General features: G+C 37.0%; 1 protein-coding gene across 1 annotated transcript in view; it reads left to right on the top strand.

The window, feature by feature from the left end:
- TMEFF2 (transmembrane protein with EGF like and two follistatin like domains 2) overlaps positions 1-23034 on the top strand; it is a 217153-nt gene extending 194119 nt beyond the window's left edge. The window contains exons 8-10 of the mRNA XM_087819691.1: positions 15733-15856; positions 16885-17043; positions 20310-23034. Coding sequence (XP_087675817.1) covers positions 15733-15856; positions 16885-17043; positions 20310-20406 — 380 coding nt within the window. The 3' untranslated portion in view covers positions 20407-23034. The remainder of the gene's footprint in view (positions 1-15732; positions 15857-16884; positions 17044-20309) is intronic.
- Positions 23035-23482: the final 448 nt, after the last annotated feature.

Raw genomic sequence — 23482 nt, forward strand, 5'->3', positions numbered from 1 at the left:
ACTCCACAAAGTACCATTTACTCAGTAGCTAATTTCAAGCCCTAAGTGCTGTGCAAGTGGAAAGAAAGTGTTAAGACCCACACCTTATCCATAACTGTTTCTAGAGCACTTTTTTACACTTGGAGTTATCACTGACTAGAAATTAAGGAAATGCCAGAAGCAAATCAATTGTTCAAAACTGGGAAGAAGGAAAAAAAGACTGAATCTAGAGCTATTTAGTATACCTAGGGGGAATAAATTGTCCTACATTAAAAAGATTTGCTCTTAACTGAAGGGTAATACTTCAAATAGAAGGACATTTAATGTTCAGATTTTCTTAATGGAGTACTCTAAACGTCAGTCCTTAAACAAAAGATGCTAAATACACCCTAGCATTTTCTTAATGAGCCAAAATTCCATAATTACTTCAGTTTCAGACATTCTGAAAATGCAGATAGAGATAATGTGTTAGATCATACCCCAGATGCCACCTGGAGTCTTTTGTTGAAAAGGTAATTCATGTCATTCTGCTTCATGGTCATTTGCTCCTTTCTCATAAAGGTAAAAATGCAGCATTGTTTGTCGTATAACAAAATGAGCAATGTAAGATAATTGCCTTCTTTAAAAATATGTTTTTATTGATTTTTAGAGAGAAAGGAAGGAAGAGGGAGAGATAGATAGAAACATACATGAGAGGGAAATGTCAATCAACTGCCTCCTGTATGCCCCCCTACTGGGGATTGAGCCCAAAACCTGGGCATGTGTCCTGACTGGGAATTGAACCTGGGACCTCTCAGTTCATAGATTGACACTCAACCACTGAGTCACACCAGCTGGGTAATAACTGCCTTTTTTATAAGATGGATTAATATATCAAAAACGAATGTAGACCCTTCTATACAGTTTTTCTATCCTCTCAAAAACTGTTTACTGTGGTTATTAGCATTTGTTGACACATCAGTACCTTAAAAACATAATTTTTGTCTTTCAAAGGCAATGAACCACAGATATTTCAACATAAGCTTACATTAAAGTGATCATATAATTTTTCAAAGTAACTTTTGAAAGTGAAAAGAAGCACTGTTCATAATGATGCTGGGAAAATAAACATAAATCAAGACTGTCCAGGTCACATACTAGCTTAAACCAATCTTTCAGCTCATTTTCATTGATTTCATATGGGCTACTAAAAAGTGTATTTCATCAAAGTTAGAGTTTGTTGCTAAATGGTAACTATATTAGTTTGCTAAGGTTGCTCTAACAAATCACCACAAACTAGGTGACTTAAAAGAAATTTATTATCTTACAATTCTGAAGGCTAAAAAAGTCTGAAATTAAGCTGTTGGCAAGGCCACACGCCCTCCAAAAGCTTAAAGAGAACACCCTACCTTGCCTCTTCCAACTTCTGGTGGCTCCTGTATTCCTTGACTCGTAGCAGCATAGCTCCAATCTCTGCTTTCATCTTCATAGGACCTTCTCCTTGTGTGTCTTCATTTGGCCTTCTTATAAGAATACCAGTCATTGGATTTGGGGCCCACTCTAATCAAGTATGATATCATCTGAACTAATTACTCATTTTTAAATAAAGGTGCATTCTGAGGTTCCAGGTAGACATACCCAGTACCATAACCAATAAAATATTTGGTTATTATTTTACCAAATAATCCTTAGATATAAGGTTTTATGGACAGTAAAAAAAAAAAAAAAATACTGGGTATGAAAAAGATTGTTTATTGGTATTAGCATGTCTTTCTTATAACAGGTTAAATGGAGAGACCACATGGATTCTGTGATGAATTATCACATCATTAAGTTTTATTTTTAAGAAATAATTCCACCATCAATAAGAGTCTTATTCTGCTTGAACACAATGATACTTGATTCACAGACATGTACCAAGGTATAATTGAGAAATATCATCAAAACAATAATTTTTTCATACCATTAAACTATTCAGGAGCTATGCTGAATTCAGAAATACTTCTTTGTAAAAACTTCAAATTCTGTCTTAAAGTTGACTCCATGACTTTTTTACTATGAATTTTATCTCAAATGCTAATTTGAAATGTCAACCCAACCTTCTGAAATACTCATAGCACAGTGAACTACATTTGTTCCTTAAAATTATTTTGTCTTATTATTATTAGAAGAGATCATATACCTTCTTAGTCTTTCAACAAGAGTTGTTTACATTAATTCATTCAGGAACCAACCTATGGCAGTACTCCAAATTTGTAAATGAACCCAAATATACACTATAAATTCTCTAACTGCCTCATGGACCGTGACATCATACAGGAGAAATGTGCAAACCCATCTATCCATCAATTGTCTATACTTGCACTTTCATGTCATTAATAGGTATCTTTCTTGTCTTTTATGGTTAGCCACACAGTTTTGCCTCCAGAATTTCCCTTTCACTAAAGAAGACGGAAGTGCATTGCAAATATGACTTTTATTTAAGTATCTAGTCCTGTCATACTGAATATATACATTCTATTGAGTAGACTGAAGTTTTCTGCCATATTGTACCTTACCTTGCCACTTAAGGTAGGGATTGCCTGTGCCTTTAAGGGCACATCACTGAAGTGCAGCTGGCTCTTTGATGTAAACAATTAACAGGCATTAATTTTTTGAAAGCCACCATTCCAAGGTATAGGTGACTGCCAAGTATATTGCCTATGCCTATAATATTCATTCATGCTACTTATTAAACACCCACTTTGTGTTAGTTCCTGTTCTACACCCTATAGATGTTACAGTAAATAATACACAATCTCGGCTCTAAGAGAAAGTAGAGTCTAATGCAAAGCTTTCTTGTATGTCTCAAATAAGTAGCAAGTGTGTAAATTCATTGACCCACCTTAGTGTTCAGGTGGTTTGGGTAGCTAGAACCTCCAGGCTGGTTGTCTACTCCTTTTACCTAAAACCAAATATTCTCATTTTCTATGTGTGGTGGTGTGAAAACTCTGGAGCTGTCCTGGTCTAATGCAGCATTTCCCAGAAGTGGGTCTGGTGGAATAGCTCCACAAAATGTTCCTAAAAAGAACAGGTTCCCTGGACAAGTGAGTTTGGGAAAACTCCATAATCCGTATTCCTTTTGTCATCTTACAATACAGGTTGGTCTTTTAAGAACTCAGGAAACCAGCAGTAAAGAAGCCCATATAACTTGATTTAATCTAGTCTTTGCCAGGCTTACTTGACAATAGAACCCATTTGTGCGTGCAGCTTGCTCCAGAAGCAGCAGTGCATCCCCTTGGGAAACTCTGGTCTAGAGGGAATGGCCACTGTCCTGAAAGCCTGCAGTTTAGAAGCACGGGTGGCTATTTATCCATCCCCATGACACTACAGACATGTCCCTCCCTGCTTCCCCTTCTCTTGTGCTGCCAACACCTGCTATTTGTTGTAGCATCATCTCTCCCAGCTGTCACACTGCCACTAATGGTAATTTAGATTCCATTCATTTCCCTCTCTCTCTGTCTTCTCCCCGCCCCCATCGCTTCTCTTATGACTTTCTCTCTCCTAGAGAATAGTTGAACTTGTAAGGCTATCACCAATAGACCAACGCTCCTTTTCCCCCACTTGGAAATTGACCCAGTCATAATCATTGGTATAATCTGCATCTTTTCCCAGCTGTGTTATTTGTTCCTATATCCAAGAGAATGCTTCACTTGCTTTCACACAGCAAGTTCTTGTCACATTTCTGTCAGTTATCTAACAGAGCCATTAAAGAAGCCTGGAGATTTGCAAAAGTTGGTCTCAAGATACCTGATATTTGACAACATTTTGAAGTCTCTCACAGATGTTAGTGTTTGTTTCAGGCACATGCCTATTCTTTCAGTGTTGTGTTCTCAAAAGAGGCAAGGATGTTCTAAAATGAAGTGAATTGTTCAGGCTGGCAACCAAAATCGAGGAAGGCTTGAAAGCTGAAGAACCCTGATGACTTCTCCTCATATCCGGGGTGGGCCTAGGAAGGGCGGCACTGGGCAAACCATTGCTCACACACTTGTGGACAGGAAACAGTGGGCTGAGATCCGCATTTACAAAGAAAGAGCTGAGATAGACCTGGGATCAGGAAGATGGAGGCAGAAGGAAGTGGGATCCATGGAGCAGGAAAACCTAGCATTAGAAGCCTGAGATGAGGAGACATGACTAGATGGGGTCGGGAGCAGTGTGATCCAAATTATCACAGCATCAGAATCACCTGGGACACTTTTTAAAAAGACAGGCTTCAGGCCCCTCCTCAACTGGTGATTCTTATTCAGTTGATCAGGACCAAACCCTGGAAATCTATTTTTGACAAGCACCTAAGGTGAGTCTGCACTAGAACAAGCAGCATTGCCCTTAAAAGAATTTTAGGATACTGACCCACTTCTGTATCTCATTAAATTTTGCCATTTGTAAGAGATCATCATAAAATTATGCTTCTGCAAAACTCACACAGGTGTATACACACACTTCTGTAAACGTATCAGAGCATCAGGAGTATCTTCTAATATTCTGTAACATGCAAATTCTGCACTGCTGTACCTATAAATTTGTTTGGGCATCTAGCATTGCATAATATCCCCCACTGTGGCTATCAGCAATTTCAAGGCTAGGGAGTTTATTAATGCTTAAAATTAAACATTGAACTTAAATATTTCACCTAAATGTTATATAACACTTCTAACCATTGGGAGTGCTTTTACCACAAATTTTATGGAGTTTATGGAGTTCTCTTTATTTTTTCCAAAAAAGAAGTCCAGTTTTAAAGCCGTTTCCATAGAGAATTTTACAGCACTCTTAGAGTCTTTTCTCAAGCACTTTTGAGACTCTGCTCCTGAAAGTGTGTTGAAGAGTAAAAGCTATCTCTTTGTTCCTTAGTTTGAAAGACTAGAAAAGCTCTACAATTCTTTTTAGAGTGCTCTTGTAGAAAACCAAGGTGATCACTAGCTTTAGTCACTGCAATACCATTAAGTATATCTGTATATATAGTTTTGCTGTTTATTATCGATTATTTTAAATATGGAAATAAACTCATGGCTGTATTCAGAAGCAGGCAACAAGGAAAATGTTTTATTCATTCATAATCTTAGTTTCTATGTTGAAATTCATTTGCATGTGTTGTATTTTGTGTGTATGTGTGTGTGTGTGTGTGTGTTTTATAACAGCTACTTTCCTGCTGTCCTAAAAGAGTTCAACCAACATTTCTCACTTCTGGACAATATTGTAGACAGTATAAATGGTCAAATCAGAATCTATGAATTCAGAATTGGCTATACATGGTCCCAGTGTGATATATGCATGCAGACATCACTTTTTCCACCTAGATGAACTAAATTTCCATGTTCTTCAATCTTGAATTGAAATTGATTATAAATCATTTCCCTTAAAATCACACCTGCTTGATTAACAAAGGGGATATTATTTTTAAAATTATATGACCTACTCATTTCTCCATTAGCCCCATGACAGAAGCTGTAGACAGAAGGATCCAAGTCCCTTTCTCTGGGGCTGTTCCTACAAGGTGTGTAGGTACTAGTTTCATAGTCTTACAGCACACTCTTTCATAAGGACTTCTCACTCTCCCCTCAGTCACTTGCTGATGCCACCCTCCCCCTACAAAAAGTTGTTCTTACAACATAATGTTATGATCTTTTTTCTACTGATATAACTTCTGATTTTTTTTTCTTTTTTCTTTTTTTTTTTATTATTGTTTAAAATATTACAGATGTCCCTTTTTCTCCCCAGTGACCCGTTCCACCCCGTTCCTTCCCCCTCCCCAGTCCCTCTCCCCACCATTGTCCGTGTCCTTGGGTTGTGTATATATGCACAAAAATTCTTTGGTTACTCTCTCCCCCTCCACCCGCCTGCCCTCCTCCATCCCTCTGACATTCATCAGTCTCAACAATGCTTCCATGTCATTGCATCTATTCTGTTCATCAGATTATTAAGTTCTTTAGATTCCACGTATAAGCGAGATCATGTGATATTTGTCTTTCGCTGCCTGGCTTATTTCACTTAGCATAATATTCTCCAGGTCCATCCATACTGTCCCAAAGGGTACGAGCTTCTTCTTTACAGCTGCGTAGTATTCCACGGTGTAAATGTGCCACAGCTTTTTTATCCACTCATCTACTGATGAGCACTTGGGCTGTTTCCAGATCTGAGCTATTGTAAACTGCGCTGCTATGAACATCGGGTACATATATCCTTTCTGATGAATGTTTCAGGATTCTTAGGATACATTCCTAGGAGTGGAATCACTGGGTCAAACGGCAGCTCCATTTTTAATTTTTTGAGGAACCTCCATACTGGTTTCCATAGTGGCTGCACCAGTCTGCATTCCCACCAGCAGTGTACCAGGGTTCCCCTTTCTCCACACCCTCGCCAGCACATGTCGTTTGTTGATTTGTTGATGGAGCCATTCTGACAGGTGTGAAGTGATACCTCATTGTGGTTTTAATTTGCATCTCTCTGATGATTAGCGACGTCAAGCATTTTCTCACGTGTCTCTTGGCCATCCATATGTCCTCTTTGGAGAAGTGTCTACTTAAGTCCTTTGCCCATTTCTTAATTGTATTGTTTGTCTTCCTCTTGCTGAGTGCTATGAGTTCTTTGTACACTTTGGAAATTAGCCCCTTGTCAGATTCATCCTTGGCAAATATGTTTTCCCAGACCGTGGGGTTCCTTTGTATTTTGAGGCTGTTTTCTTTTGTTTTGACAATTTCTGCATGCTGGGCAACTGTCTCAGAGGGGAAACCTAGAGAAATATTCTTTTATTTAAAATATTGTGTGTTCATCACCTTTTCTGTGCTATGGTCTGTGTTAGGTACAGAGACTGCAACAGTAAAAAATAAATAAGACACAATACTTGCCTTTAAAGAGGAGTTTTTGAACTAATGTGTCACACAGAGAAGTAAACCAAAAAAATTGCTGCCAAAATGTGCAAGGAGATAGAAATGGTTTTAAGTAAGAGGTGCAGTGAGCCCAAATTGAGTAGGCAGGGGAGAACATTACAGATGCTTCTTAGAGGAAGTAATGTCAATGATGAGACCTAATGATTAGTAGGAGCTAGGGAGCTGATTAAATGGGGGAAATGAGCATTCCAGACAAAAGGAATCATATGTGGCAAGTCTCAGAGGTCAGAGAGAAATTTCACATGAGTGTAAGAAAATGCAAAAGAATTGCAAGAGGTGAGAACAAAAAAGCTGAGACTGGAATCTAAATGGCCTTCTAAGTAATGTTAAAATTTAATTCATTGGATGAGTAATAAGGAATAACAAGAATTGTTTCTTTGGGCTTTTTAAAAAGAGGGTCATGATGCACTCATATTTTTATTCTAGAAAGACCTCTGTGGCCCTAGTGTTTAAAATTGCTTTGGAGGGGGAGAGATCGTAGACTAGCTAATAGATAGTGATAGTCCAATCTAAGTGAGTAGCAGTAGAAATGTGGAGAAATGGGAAAAAAGTGGTAGCTCTTTAAGAATAGAAATATTAGAATTTGAAAGTGAAACTGAGATTCCTGGTTGGGCCAATGAGTGGATGAGTATGCCCGGGATAAGAAGGGGAAGGATGTTGGAGAAGAGGTTGATGAGTTTGAGGTACCTGGGAGACACTAGGCACTTTGACAGATAGATATGAAACTCTATGAAAAGTGTGATCACCTATGAAAAGGTCATCTAGGTTGGCTAATCAGAATTTATAATCAGAGGCATTTAGGTGACAATAAAAGGCTTGAGTGAATATGACCTCCCCCAAGGAGAATGCTTAAAGTGTAAGAAGAGAAGTTTAGGAAAGCACCAACACTTAGACAATCAGTTGCAAAAGAGGAGCCTATGAAATAGACTGTGGAGGAACAACTGGGAAAATAAGAGGTAGGGGATATGAAGCCCAGCAAGAGAAGGCTTCAAACAGAGGGAGCAGTTATCTGGATCAAATTACTGAGAGACTGGGACAGGTGAGGTCTAAGAAGAGGCTACTCATTTTAGCAACAGAGATGTTGGTTGACCTTAGTCTTTGCAGTTTCTCTGAAGGGTTGACCAGAAGGTGGTGTGCTAAAGAGTGAATAAAAGGAACACACTCAGAATTGTAAAATGCTGATAGCAAAGAGTGAGGGAGAGTTGAAGATACAGGGGAGAAAGTAGGTAATTGGCAGACAGAGCCCTTGAGTAGGATGGAGGGGTTGGGACTCATGGTGCTGTGGCCTTAGATAAGATAGCTCTCTGGAGGTAGAAGGAAGAAAAAAAAGGAAAGAATTGGTTTTCAGAGCAGCAATCAGACCCAGATGGAATAAAAAGGCAGGAGTCATAAAGGGCAAACAATAAATAAGATATGGAGGTCAGGTGTTGTCTTATGTTTTAGTGACTTCTTAACTACATAGTCTGCATGTCACACAAGAAACCATGGCTTTGACTTTAGTTCTGCTTATCAATTGTGTAAATTTCTAAGACAAGCAATGAAACCTATTTGAGCTTCAGTTTCCTCATTTACACAAAATGGGATTTTTATAAATCTATCTTAAAGAGCTATAATAAGGAATACATTTGTATCATGTGAAGTATTAAAACAATGTGGGGCATGTTGGAGATTCTCAAGTAATTATAGATGTGTTTATCATCTTGCCTTGAGAATCTGTTTTCTTGGCTGTGTTTAGAAGACAACAAGCAAAATCATGGGGAGACAACCAATTGAAATAGCATATCACATACAGTACATAGCACAGTGCCAGACACATAGTAGGTACTCAAGAATTATGCATATAACAAATTACTGAAAGCCAGTCATTTTGTCTTATCTACATTATTAAAATCTTCATTTCTGCTATGTTTCAGTGAATGCCCCAGCCTAAGGCTCCCTGACTCTCTGTAGGTTTTAACTTTTTCAGGGTCACAGAGGAAAACAAATATATCTTAACTATTTATTCATTTCTGCATATGCAGCCTGTGAAGAGGACATTAGCTTGACTCACACAGCCCAGAAGGCAAAAGAGGACAGGACCTGAACCCTCTTTTACTTGGGTTGTCATTTTTAGCATTGGCACCAAAGAAGCTCACTAGGAAAGGATGCCCAGATTAGCCATGAGGCAAATAAATTTGGCCAGAAATGCATAAATTTGGTTCAAGAGAAAAGAAAGAAGGAGAGGGGAATATTTTTTCATACTCTTGGCATAAAATGGCATCCCATGATTTTTTTCTTTCCAGTGTAAGGTTTATAGTAAACTTTGTCTTCTAAGAGCAGCTTGCAAGTGAGGAGAGTTGCTGCAGCAAACGCTCAGTAGGAAGAGCTGAAGCAAATTGCCCCAGGTAAGCTTAAGGCAACTCCAGCTCTGGACTCCCGAGAGGCTAATGAACCATAGATCCCTTCCTCTTCCCAAGGCCTGATATTTACAAAGTGTTGTCAAAGACATCTAAAGTTCCATAAAATACCATAGTTTTAAAAGGTCTTCAAGCTAAATCCTCTAAACCTATAGGAGTTAGCCACTTGCTGAGAGTTAATAGGCTCTTGACTGAATGGTGAAGTTTGAAAAGGACCATTAGAGGAAAGTACAGTTTCTCCCAGAAGCCTGTTCTCATTGCTCTTTTGAGGACTCTGCCATCTGAAGCCGGGCAGGATATTTCAAAGTCAGAGGATAGAGCAAACAACTAAAGATCTGCTTGATTTGGTCTTAATAATAAACAAAAAAAGAATATTTTTTTCTTGGGAGTCTAGAATATTAACTCAATCTGTATTAGGCTTCTTATGCCAAATTCTTGAATTATAATAATGGTATTTAGATATGATAAGTTAAAATGTTACATGTAAGTTTCTCTCCCAGGATTTCACAGATTTTTCAGCTTTTATCTATGTAAATATATTACCAGTAAAAACTGAGATAATAAAAGCCAAGCAAATAATCATCCAGTATTGTTGCATTTCAATCACTCCAGTCCCCAAATTACTATGTCTATTTCAGATGCTGGTACTTTTTTTAATTTAAATTCCAGCAGTTCTTGAATAATGTCATTAAGTCCTTGCTTGAGATTGTAATAACATGAAAATTTGTTTTCTTCCACTTTATTTTAATTTTGTGTCCAATAATACTACTTATATATGCAAGTAGTGATATGGATAATCACATTTCACGTTTGCTGTTACTGCCTGATCAGTGATGGCATAAGAAAGCATTTCTCTCTATCCCCTTCCATCCTGCTCCCAACCCATACCCCTGCCTACTTAGCAAAGCCGTTAGTCAAATAGTTTTAATTAAAGTACTCTTCTGAAAAAAAAAAAAGAAAAAGGGATAATCTTCAACTTGCAGAAGAAGTGTTGAATTTGAAGGACTTGGTCTCAGTTTTGAAGTTATTTTTCTACATCTTTAACAGAGATTAAGTAAACCAGGAATGTTGTGGCTAGGTCTCTGCTCTTTACAAAACTTAAGAATGGATTGTGTCCTTACATGCCTCCATGTCGCTCACACCAGGATGTCACTTTTCACTAGCATTTTCATTTGAGCCTTTGTCCTAGAAGCTTAAAAAGGAGAGACTCTTCTCATCTACTCATCTGTGCCTTGAAGAAACCGTGACAGCAGGCAAGACTATTACGGAATTTGTTATGAATTTGCAAGAACTCATATAGCATTTCATTCAGAACCTGTTCAATAGGAATGCTTTTCTGGTCTTTAAAAAACTTCTATTGCAATTCAAGCTACATAAGAGGTTTTACCACCACCACATATGTTTATGCCTGATAAGATAAAGAGAGGAAATCATAAAAATTATGTATCTTCTTTGAAACCAACTCTAGTCAACAACAGGGACAATTATGATTTTACTTCTAAATTCAAAATGTGTTTCTGTCCCAGGCACAATATAAATATAATAGAAAGAAAGATCGTTTTCCTTTTCCTAGTTGGTTAAATAAAACTATTTTCAAATTGCTTTGGGGATATAGCAGTAAGTAGGGAAAGGGTAAAATCCAGTAATCACAATAGGTATGCAAGTATACAAATATTTTAGTTTCCTTGTACTGTTATTAAATATGAAAATATAAGTGTTATATAAATGTATTCAAATTGAAAAAGTTAAGCTTACTGGGAAAACATGATATGTTTCGTGTGCCCACAGGAAAAGATAGTTGAAAAGATAATAAACCTAACTGCACCATTCACATGCATGGCCTTGTCAAGATAATTTGTGATGTTAAAGCATAATGTTAACAATTGAATTTAGAGCCACAAATGTATTGTTTCCCACAAGAAAGACAATACATAATGAAGATCACTTCATGCAAGAATGTCTGAATTATAGACATAGTCAACATTGAAGATATTTTACAGGCTTTGAAAAAGTAAAATGTTTCCATAATAAAGACAATGTTATTTCCTTTGTTTACAATGTCTAAATAGCAAACCTATTCTGTACTTTATTTTCCCAGAATATAAAAAATAATATTTTACAATAAATATTAGTACGTATTTACTGGGAACTTACTGTATTAGTAATAGAAATAAATATTACTCTTAGAGTTCAAAGAACCTAGAACCTAATCTATGACATGGTAATACTCTACAACATCCCTGAGAAATATCAGCACAGCTCCTTTTCAATTCCACCAGAAATTCACTACTTCACTATGCAACTCATTCCCCTATTGAACACCTCTACTTGCTTAAAAATGTACAGTAGAAATCTGCTTCCCTAAAATGCTCACTACATCCTTAATGTTACCTCTAGTTTAGGATCTTTCCAACTTACCCTGAAATTCTTACACAGAATCAGACCCCTACTGCAGAATCAGTGACCTAAGAGATTTGTATATATTCTAAAGAAAGGCTAGAATAAAGCAAAGTAAGGGTATATCCAGTGAAATATCATCTGACCTGTCCTCAAAAGGCCTCCCAGACTACAGTGCACAATGGATAGGGTCCAGTCCAATAGCCTATAGATGTAGAAACTTGATTTTACAAAACCTCAGAACTGAGTGACCAGAAGAAGCTGACTTGTGTCCCAAAATGTGCACAGGAATTCAGGATCAATTAATTCACTCAAACAAAATATATAACTATCAAACTAATAAGATATTCAAATGGTACCATCAAAGCCATTCCCAACTTGTAGGCTACATAGAAGTCAAATTATTTTAAGACTATTTAGAGAACAGAGCATGAGAACAAAATAAATGGTTTAATAGCATCAGACACTGATAGTCTAGGGCATCCATCTCTGTAACTGAGACTGGGTTTTCTTGTTCAAGTTGGCTTCTCAGGGCACCCTGAGAATGCTTGAATATATGATTTGACTTAACTTTCAGAAGCTTCTTTTTCTTAGCTGTAACCTTTGCCCAAAACTACATGTTCTTTTTTCAGATATATGGATAGGTTTAGTCCAATTTTACACTGCCATAGTTCTACTTTGATCTATAATGTGTTGTTTTGGTAGATTCATTTAATAACATCTTATTTCAAGCTTTTGGGGGAGAAAAAAGCAAGAGTAACAGTAAACATGCACACCTACACACACAACTTGCCCTCAGCTGTATTGATTTGGTTTCTAAAATGCTGTGCCTGGCTCTGCCCCTTTCTGCCCGCTTACCTTACTTGACTTACGGTAAGGTAAGGCCATAGTAATGGTAATTGCCATTCCCTCTGTCTCTGCCTCCCGTCTCTTTCCCTGTAAGCACCAGGATAGAAACAATGTGTATATCTATGCTTTAGAGCACTCAGCTTCTGTACATCTTCACTGGAGTGTTGACTAGCAATGGGCATGCAGCCCGATCAGCTCTGCTGAAGTAACTCATATTATACCAGAAATCATTTCTTCAGAGGATCAGGATATCTTTTAGAACAAACCATTTATAAACATGTAAACAGAAAACTAGCCAAGGATTTTAAACAAAGATAGGAAGAGTTTCTACCACTATCACTCCCCCTCTTAGAAGAGAGAGCACGACCCTTGCATTAAATCAGTTTTTCATACAGAGGACAGAGAAGTTGATGTCTAAATCATCAGCCACTGGAGGGAGCATATCATACAGACTTCCAGAGTATCATTTACATAATTTTAAATGTTTAAATGCTTTGTTATTGTATGAATACCTATGCATAAACATCAGGATTACAAATACTATGGTCCATACACATATTCGGTTGGAATATTATATTTCTGTGCCTCTACTTTTCTTAATATACTTAAATTTCATTTCTAAAATATGTCTATTGCATTACTAGAAGTGGTTATATATCCCGGCTTTCAATCACCTGGTATACTTGGTTGGATTGACTATAAATTTGTTGACATATATTGATGATTCCTCATTTTCTTGCCCAGGGATCATTTCTTCTACTCATTTATTTTCAATCTCTCCACTTTCTCATTTGACAGTATCCCACAAATAGAGCACTCTAAGCTCATAAGGAATGGTGTAACCTATTTAGCAGATTTTACGATGGAAACGATTCCCCTCCCAGGTGATCACCCTGCCTGGGTAATGAACTTTGTAAAAATACCCAGCTTTCACCATAGTAAGGCAGCAGGTTCACTCAAAGAAGCTCTTGTTTTGTCCTTGGCTTTAGTTCATAATTACGAACATGGTACAAATCCAGAAACAAACAGTATGGGGTGAGGGACAGAGTAAAAATAAAGTCGCCTTAAACAAGGATTTTCAGTTAAGAGAATTCTTGATCTTCTTTTACAACTTACAGAAAGACAAATAGCCCTAATAAAAAGTACTGTGACTGAAATCACAGTATACAACTGAAACATAGGGAAGTTACAGAAAATTCTCCTGCGTGCAGGTGTGCAAAAGCACTGAAGGATCACTAACGAACACTAAATAGAAGTGTTAATAGTTTGTTGTGGGGAAAAGATCCAGAAATACGAGTGAAAATTAGTGCTGGTTCATTAGATCAGCAATGGGGCCAGCAGCCCCCACAGCTAGAGACGCCTTTAAGCAGCAGGCGCATGGTTGGACCACTCTAGCTTGCAGCCCCCTGGCTGTAGCACAGAATGAGCCCAGTCTTCTCCATGGTTTCATGAATGACCACAACCATTTCAAGGTGCATCTAAATACCATGGCTGCCCTACTTCCATTTCACTCACGTATCCCCATATTGGATATTTCACTCAACACTAATTCATTTCAGTTTCGGTGTTTGCTTACTGTAGGTGAAATTTGTTACCCAAAACACCATGATGCAAATTTTCAAAATAGTTTGGAAGAATGGAAGAAATCAAAAAAGAAAATTCTTCATAAGCTTAGTCTTTCCATGGAAGTGTTTTATTCAGTTGAGTGGCAAATATCATAATAGAAATATTATAATGCAAACAAAAGATCGCCTATATAAGTAAAGAATCACAGATCTAGAACAGCTGGATAATTCAAATGCCATCTCCAGCATACTTATTGGCAATCCTTTATTAATTTGGATATGTAATTTGAAATACTACCCATCATACTAATGTATGTATGTAAATATTCCTACACCAGAAAGCACTTAATGTATTTAACAATTTATTTCAAACTTTAATGTTTTGCAGTTGACACCTAGATCTTAAAATGTATAGATATTTCACAGCTCTGCTTAAACATAAATAATACATTTATCTGAGTCACTAATAACAAAGGTATGTTTTTTCTCCTGATGATTAGACTCATCATCCATGACTGTCAGTAAAGATGATAAAGGATACACTATAATAAAAAATTATATGTGGAAATAGTAATAAGCTATTTCATAATAATAATAATCCATTCTCAATCTTCCGTTACTGTCAACCAATTACTGTGGTGTTAAAGGATACCTTTAGATTGACATCAAGAAAATTATATTGCTCACGTGTTTGGGCAAGAATTTTAAAGTATATCAAGTCTTAGATTATAGGAAAGACTCAAAATAGGCAAAGCTTTATATTATAAAGTGAACATATAAATAATCGAAAGACTGCTTAGAGATGATATTACAAATATGAAGCCAAAGTATTTGGATTAACAAGTCAGAAAAATATTTTAATATAGCTATAGAAATATGAGAAAACAAATAAAATTTGTTAATGACAGAGAAAATGGTTCATTTTAAGATGCAAGTTTTTTCTTTATCGTAAGTTTAAATTTCACATAAAATTAACATAGGCAAAATATTATGCATTACAATACACTTACAGCATTCAGTATGTATTGTGTTAGTATCTACATAAGTGATTACGAAATGTTTGCTCTTTCAATAGCTTTATTTTGACAATATAAAAATGTATGGGTGCCAGTAAAATTCATGTTCACAGTAGATGAAAAAAGCCTGAAAGAATACATTTGTTGAAATTTGCATTCGGTTTTGGAAAACATCTGTTTAACAACTGAATGTGGCCATATTTTAACTTTTAAGCGCCCACATTGAGAAAGTATCAAAGTATTGCAGCAATTTTCTTTTGGGGCCATTATGCTAGGCTTTGATATTCAAAAAATAGGCTATTTCTTCTTAAATTATTTTATGATCAATGCACAGTCTCAACACAAAAAAATTAAGGCTGTCTGACAACTCATAGACACATTACTGGCTGTTAAAGATGTAGGAAATTGCATAAAAGCATGAAAAGCACTGGGTAATTTTGCAGTTCCATCTCTAAACACAATTGTAAAGACGTCTGTCTTTCATTCTCCTTTCTTCTGAAACATGGCCTTTAGTTCCTGCCCTTTTAAATATTTTTACCTACTGTACCTTTGCTTCTTGATGTACTGGTTGATCTTACCGGGCTAAGAAAGCATTTACGGGGGTGCTTGCTTTTATGTGTATTCACAGAGAATGCTAACAAATTAGAAGAAAGTGCCAGAGAACACCACATACCTTGCCCGGAACATTACAATGGCTTCTGCATGCACGGGAAGTGCGAACATTCTATCAATATGCAGGAGCCCTCTTGCAGGTAAGGTTTCCACTCTTTAACTTTTGAAATGTATAAAATAAATATGTAGAAACTAAATGCTGGACTTTTATAGAGAATTGGATGAATTCTCCTGAACGGGTGATCAGCAACCAAACTTTTCTCTGCCCCTCCTACACATGCACATACACACACAAACACACACACAAGCACCCACTAGGAAACCATGAAATGTGTGTGCCTTACTCACCCAAGTACTATGTAACACATCATTATATATACTTTTCTGGTAGAATTTTACATTGTACTCTGGGTATTACAAGCTCCTTAAAGACTCAGGCTTCTCTGTTTTATTCATCCTCTTTCACTTGGCACATATCAGGTGCTTAATTATAAATATTTCTCAAATAAATGAATGGGGGAAGCCTTACTGTCCATAAGATGACATAGTTGCTTTTAGGAGGCCACCATTTACACAGTCCTTCAGGTCTTAAAATAAATATCATCGATCTTGGTTTTGCTAGGCACACATTCTTTTCTGTGGGTCTGCTACCCACAAACCTTAAATAGTGAGATGATAAGCTATACCTTCAAAGATTCAAACTCAGTTGAGACGCAAAGAAATTGCTTGTCTGGATTTAGTTAATAAGTGTATATAATCTGCTCAGTATTCATGGAGAGAACATCATTATTTCCGAGACGGTAAAGCCAGAGTGAAAACACAAATGCATTTTTATTAGAGGAATATACAAGTGTTATATAATGCAATAGGCCGTGTATTGCTGTACTAAGTCAAGTAAAACATAAAGCTCACCTGAAAAAAAATGTAGAAAGAACAATTATCAAACTCTTTTTTTATACTTATAAAAAGAAACCACTTATCTTTGAAACCAAAAACACAAAGAGATCTTTTTGAAAATAAGTAGTGGAGAACCAGTATCTACTAAGTGGCATTTTTTTAGAGAAGGAAACAAAAAGCCTTACTTTCATGACGAAGGTAAATGCTTACAGGCTGACCATAAAAATGAGCCCGGCGGTTTCAGGGAGCTGGACGTTCTCATTTCTCCCAGGTGTGACGCTGGTTATACGGGACAACACTGTGAAAAGAAGGACTACAGTGTGCTGTATGTTGTTCCCGGCCCTGTGCGATTTCAGTACGTCTTAATTGCCGCTGTGATCGGAACGATTCAGATCGCGGTCATCTGCGTGGTGGTCCTCTGCATCACAAGGTCGGTAGCTGTACTCAGGGATGTATTGTTCTTCCTTTTCTAAATCAGATCACTCTAATTAGAATCCCTTCATGGACTCTGCAAACATCCATTCTCTGGGGTCCTATTTCTTCATCAAAACAGCATTTGAATAGCCAAATGGAAAGGCATTGATTTTCATGCTCATGTAGTACCAGTTATTTTTCTTATTTTTGCATTATGATGAGGATTATTTATTTTCTAAGCAAAGGTCTTTCTTTCGTCTAATGTGTAATGCCAGTCTTTGTTTAAATATACTCTTCTGTTTCAACTAGAAAAGGTCAGTCTTCACTTAAACTGTTAACAGACTATTTAAATGACCAGTGTTTCCTTACTTATCCATATCAGTGTGCTGAATGGGGTCAGAATAGATTGTAAACAAAGCCTAGAAAAGTATTAAATTATACCTCTCATTTATGGCACTTATATTTTCAAATGTAACTCCTAGACGTAATCATTTTTAACATACTTAATATAAACAACAAATACATTTTTATCTTAAGTTAACAAAAAAGCTTTTACTCACAAAATTCAAAGAAAATAGTTATGAGAAAAATCATGTTATAGTACATTAAAACTTTTGCTTTATGGAAACATGTAGCAAATATCTAAACCCCCAAAGCAATCAAATGGTAATTGTTTCCCAGAGAGCTAGGTTGGGAGAGATACAAAGATTTCATCCAGTTTCAACAGGAAAGAGAACCATGATTAATTAGTGGTGTCTATTGGGCTTGGAGTAAAGGAGTGACTTTATTAGCATGTAAATTCATTGTAACCAAGAATTAGATTCTAAATCAAATGCATATTGTTATGTCCTGTCTAATCAGAAACATTATTGAAGATACTTCTTTCTGATGTTTTCACTCTCCTTGAGAAAAAAAAGTTCCAAGGAAGTCTTCAAGGTTTTTCCAAATTCACAAGGCATTTAGACTTTCATTTGTTTGCACAGCTCTACTGTAAATCAGAATGTTTCCCCAGAAATTATTTTCAAAAGGGAAGAAAATAAAAGACAGTATCATATCTTTAGAAAATAGAGGCCATAATACATCTCAGTCTCTGCATTGCACTATCTTCTTTGAGGACAAGTATAGCATTTGCTCTTGAAAAAGACAAAATACGGTTCATAAATCCTTGCCCGGCCTAAAGGCTTAAGGCAAGATCATCGACTGGGGCTTTGTGCTGCTCTAAGCCAAGTCGAGTTCATCAACTCAACTCACACGTTTAGATGCCAAGTGAGTCAATGGATTATATTAAAATAGATTCTGAGGAAAATAAGATGACTGAAGAAACCAAAAACACTGAGTAGAAAAGACAGAAAAGAATCTAAAACACAGGAAACTGTGCCATATTACTAAGGGTCTTGAACTTCTAATATCTAATCAATATCAGGATATGAAAAACAAAATTTATATTTAGTAGATCTAATCTAATAACAATTGAGTTTGTTACTTCATGAACTGACAAAAATTCAAAACTTTAAATACTTTAGCAGATGTTTATAAGTCTGTTTTTAATCACAATTACATTCTCATACACAATAAAAACAACTGGAATAGGTAGGATCCTTACCCCACCAAGAATTGTGTGTGTATATATTATGTGTGTATATGTGTACACACACACACACATTTAATAGCATGATGAAGAAGGAACAATTTTCCCCATTTTCAAGATAGTGAGTCTGAGTTGTGAGAAGTGAGCAGTTTGCTGAGTGTGCACAGCTGAGCGACAGGGCGGCAGGGGGCGCTGCCTGGTGTCAGAGCCTGCGTGCGCGCTCACCACTGCTCACTCCGCCCCGGCTGGTCCTGACGCTCTGTGTTCTGAGAGTCAAGGCGGCCTCCACTGAGCTCCAGATCAGAGCGAGCCGAATTTTCAAGGCAGGTGGCCTTTATCATTATCTGTGTTAAAACAAAACAAAAAAGAGCTTAGCTTCTGTTCAGTTTTGAAGAAGAGAAGCAGCCCAGGAACTCGATTAGCATTATTGTAATGCACCGTATCAATCCGGCTCAGGATGCCCAAGCCAGAGTCTTTCCAGGAGTCGGACTGGTCACTAAACGACCTTGTTCCCAGTGTGGATTCATTTCAATCCCTTGAAAATATTCTGCTCAAAAACCGGATTTTCCAACTAGGCTATCCCCCCACCCCTACCCAAATCCTCCCTTTTTGGTGACCTGGACACATGTGTCTGTCAACATCTATTCTAAAATATCCAGTTGCTAAAAGATTTTAAAAGTTGGAACAAGCAGAGATCCCTTCTTTCTTTTCAATTTTTTAAAAAATCTCTTCATCACTTGGACTCTCCTGTTTTCTACTTCTCTTTTCTTCCTTTTCTCTTCATCCCACTTCTTTTTTTCTCATTTCTTCCTCTTGTTTTTACTATTTTAGTCAAGCACCTGCCCTCCTCCTAAATACAACATGTATTATAAAAAAATAAAAACATCTAGAGACATGAAAAGAATTGCCCTGTTGAGAAGATGGATTTTCAATCTTTTTATCTCTAGCTCCCATTTGCTAAAATGTGATCTCCAGCTCCATGTTCGTTTTTATAGATCTACGCTCTCCCCCCAAAAAAACCCCAAATATATATTTTTTATTTATATATTCTCTGATACCCCACAGCTTATTATGATAGGATTTTTATGAACTTTATGTTGTTCTCATTTGCATCATCAAAGCTTTCTTTTATTACAAGACAAGACATACTAGATCAGGGCTTTTCAGATAATTTGAATGTTAGCTTTTTATAGAAGCTAAATAATTAGTACCAATTTATGTCCTTAGCTTATATTGTTGACACAAAAAATGATATTAGGCTGAAGCAAAATAATCTCTCTTTCCATTACAGTCGGCTCATTCTCTGGTTTGATGGGATTTAAACTTGTAGCATTAAAATGTCCCTATAACATTCATCCTTAGGACATGTAAAGTATAAAATTGTCGACGACCTTTAAAGTGAGATTAGGTGGGCTCACAGTTTGCTGGACTGCGTGCGCGTAGTCTTTCTTTGTGCTTTAACGAGTGAGCGGTTGAAGGCTGGGCAACGTTTTCCCCTTCAGCTTCCGCCTCTGTTCTCCAGTTCTCCTCGACAGACCCTGAGCGGCGACTGCAGCTTCACTATTCTGCTATAGGTTCTTTCATCCCAACTGTGTTCATAACTTGCTTAACCCGTAGCTTCACTCTGATTGTAGGAGCAAACTTTACAGGTGATAAGCACTGGGCTGAGGTCTGTAAACTTTTCAACCTTCTAGGAAATGCCCCAGAAGCAACAGAATTCACAGGCAGAAGCAAAACACAGGGCACTACAGTTCAGACAACACAACACGGGCGTCCACGAGGTTAATCTGAAGGGCCCTGCACGGGGCTGCCGAGTGCGTGGGCTGCGCAGCACAGCATTCCAGGCGAGGGCGAGACGAGACCGACACACGTTGCCTTGCGTTTGTGGTAATCTACACCAATGAGAACATGTCCTACAGCTATATTTGATTATGTATGGATATATTTGAAATAGTATACATTGTCTTGATGTTTTTTCTGTAATGTAAATAAACTATTTATATCACACAATATAGTTTTTTCTTTCCCATGTATTTGTTATATATAATAAATACTCAGTGCTGAGAAACAAATGGCATTCTTAAATTTGCGGTATCTCATAACTGTAAATGTAATCAAGCTGGCACAGCCTGTACGGTTACCAGTATTTCCTCTTTCTCTACACCTTGAGACAGAGCATTGGTTTATACAGGACTCACTGGCTAGGTTCTGAGTGACTCCAAGATCAAGGGAAATGACGGTTATTGGCAAAGAGAAAAAATCATTTATTTTCTGTCAAATGAGGATAAAAGAGTTCAGATCTTTGAATCATCTCTATTTTATCAGCTTTCTTCCCTGGCCCTCCATTCTCATCCCCAGAGCAGAAAAATCTCTGGCATATAAATTAAATCAAAGAAGAAGGGAAGGGAACGTGTTTTATAACTCATAACGGAGAGGGAAAGGAGATATTGGTTTTTATTTGCGAAGCATCTCAGAATCTCCCAGTTAAGTGCCTGTATCCGAAGGGTCCTGAGCAAGTCACATATTAGGAACACACCAATCACAAAACCTGTTCCATTTAGGTGAGTGGAATTATCAGCTGCGGCGAAGTTTTAATAACATCATTAACGTGAAAATCAAAATCATGAATTCTTTGAAGCACTTTGCTATATTTATGGTCTAGAGTTCTTGAAAAAGAAATTGGAATCACAACCAAACACCTCATAAACAGCTTTACGATTAATGCAGCACCATTATTTGAGATGGAACTAAGATGATGATGTACTTTATAAAACAGAGAAATATGGTTTAAGCATATTTATATGATGAGATAAGAAGAAATGAATCCAGTGGCATCTGAAAGAGCTTAGTGGGGAGTGGATGGTTTTTTGAGCATACGAATAGGTTGGACCACTTCGTTTGGGAAAAGGTTAACTAATTAAATTCTCAAAGGAACAAATAGCTTTCTGTGGCTAATTTACTAAATCTAAATAAAGTTTTCTTTGTGTCCTTCAAATTACCTTTGTATGGGCTAAAAGGAGTGACACTCCTATGTTAAAAAAAAAAAGACAAGTATCAAATCAACACATTCTGAATATAAAATATTCAGTGAAAAATAAGGTTCCTTAAGTGATATTTAAGATACTTAAAAGTGACAATCTAAATAGGACTCAGGACTCTGTGAAAAACCTGTTTCTCTAGGTTAGTCATCATTTTGAAAAGTGTGAATCTACTGGCATAACCACCATTTGGGGTTTCCATAAATCAGTCCTATGTCTCTTGTACAAAACAAATTCCATTTAAACTTCTGCATGGAGTTTTGGTTTGGTTAACAGGTGCAAAAATGTAACTATCCCTGATCTCCTTTATAAGACAGGAGTTGTGGCAAACAAATCCTTCTCCTAAAATTTTAAAGGAAGAGCACAAATGCAACAGCACAGGCCTTACAGATGTTAAAAAAAACAATGATTTCACTGACTTTTGTATGCTTTGTTAAGTATTGGTACATTATTTGCATGAATTTTTATCAAAGCATCATAAACCTAAGTGTTAAAAAAGTCTTTGGAGTTAATAATATAGTGCAGTCCTGGTCACCTCCATGCCTACACACTTCATGAAAGAATCTCTTTTTAAAAATGCAATAACAAATATTAAGTGAGCATATACTATATGCCAGGCACCATTCAAGGTCCTAGGGAAATACAAATGAAACATGATCTCTACTATAGAGAAACTCACCATCTAGCCCAGTTAGATAATCATCTAGCCTCTGTTTGCATATTTCTTGTAATTTCGAATTCCATTCTTGGACAATTCTAATTTTGAGAGCAATTATTCTCATATTGAGTTGAAATTTATTTCTCTATGGTTTCTACCCATGGCTCCTATTTTCTCCTCTCTGGAACAAAAGAATAATGAGTCATGTATTTAAAAGCATTAGGACAGATACCATGTTTTTCCACTCCCCCCACAGCCCCTTTTTAAATATTTTCTTCTTCAGATGAAATATCCTTAATGTCCTCATCTGATAATGTGATATGGTTTCCACATCCCCCTAGCCTCTGCATCATCATTCCTTGGAAAAACTCTACTTTGTCACTATATTTCTTTAAGTGTAGAGATCAGAATTGCATAGATTACCACAGTTGTGATCTGACCAGCACAGAATATAGTCAAACTTGTAGAAAGCAAATTTAACTGAGAGCCATGATCTTTAAATTCAAGTCCTACTTTGACCATAGATTTGCTATGGAACCATGAGCAAATCATTTCACCTCGCAGGTATTCTCATCACTTCTATCCCTGTAACTCCAAGATTCTAGATATTCAAACCCAGGCACTATACTTTTATTACTGCTACCTAAGACCACATTCACTATTGTTGCTGCTTGTTGTCAACTTAAATTCAAAAATCTTTCTAAATAAACTGCTATTAAGCCATGTCATTCACTCATCAATTCATTTATTAACCATTGATCCATTATACATTTACTATACATGATCTATGTACTGAGGGCCACCAACTACCAACACCATGCTAATCTATGAGAAGACCAAGATAAAGAAGCCAGAGTCCCTGCCTGAAAGGAACTCACCATCAGATCACCTTGGTCCCTTGTACCAGACATCATAGCCCACGGGGGACACTGAGAGGTAAATAAAAAATTCTAAAGGCTCTGCAAATGGTCAGTTCAGAATGCTTGGGAAATCTTCAGGAGAAATCTCCAGGCTGGGTAGATGTGCTTCTTCACAGGGAGATACACAGGTTGACTTCCTTTTCTACACAAACTCTGACTACTTGCTTCTGAGATTTTATCCATCCTTCATGCTCTCTTCAGGCCCTTGTCTCCATCATACCCACAGCAAACAACAGCTAACCAGTGAAGGT

Source organism: Miniopterus natalensis, chromosome 8, assembly GCF_054644295.1.
Source record: "Miniopterus natalensis isolate mMinNat1 chromosome 8, mMinNat1.hap1, whole genome shotgun sequence".
NCBI lineage: Eukaryota > Metazoa > Chordata > Mammalia > Chiroptera > Miniopteridae > Miniopterus > Miniopterus natalensis.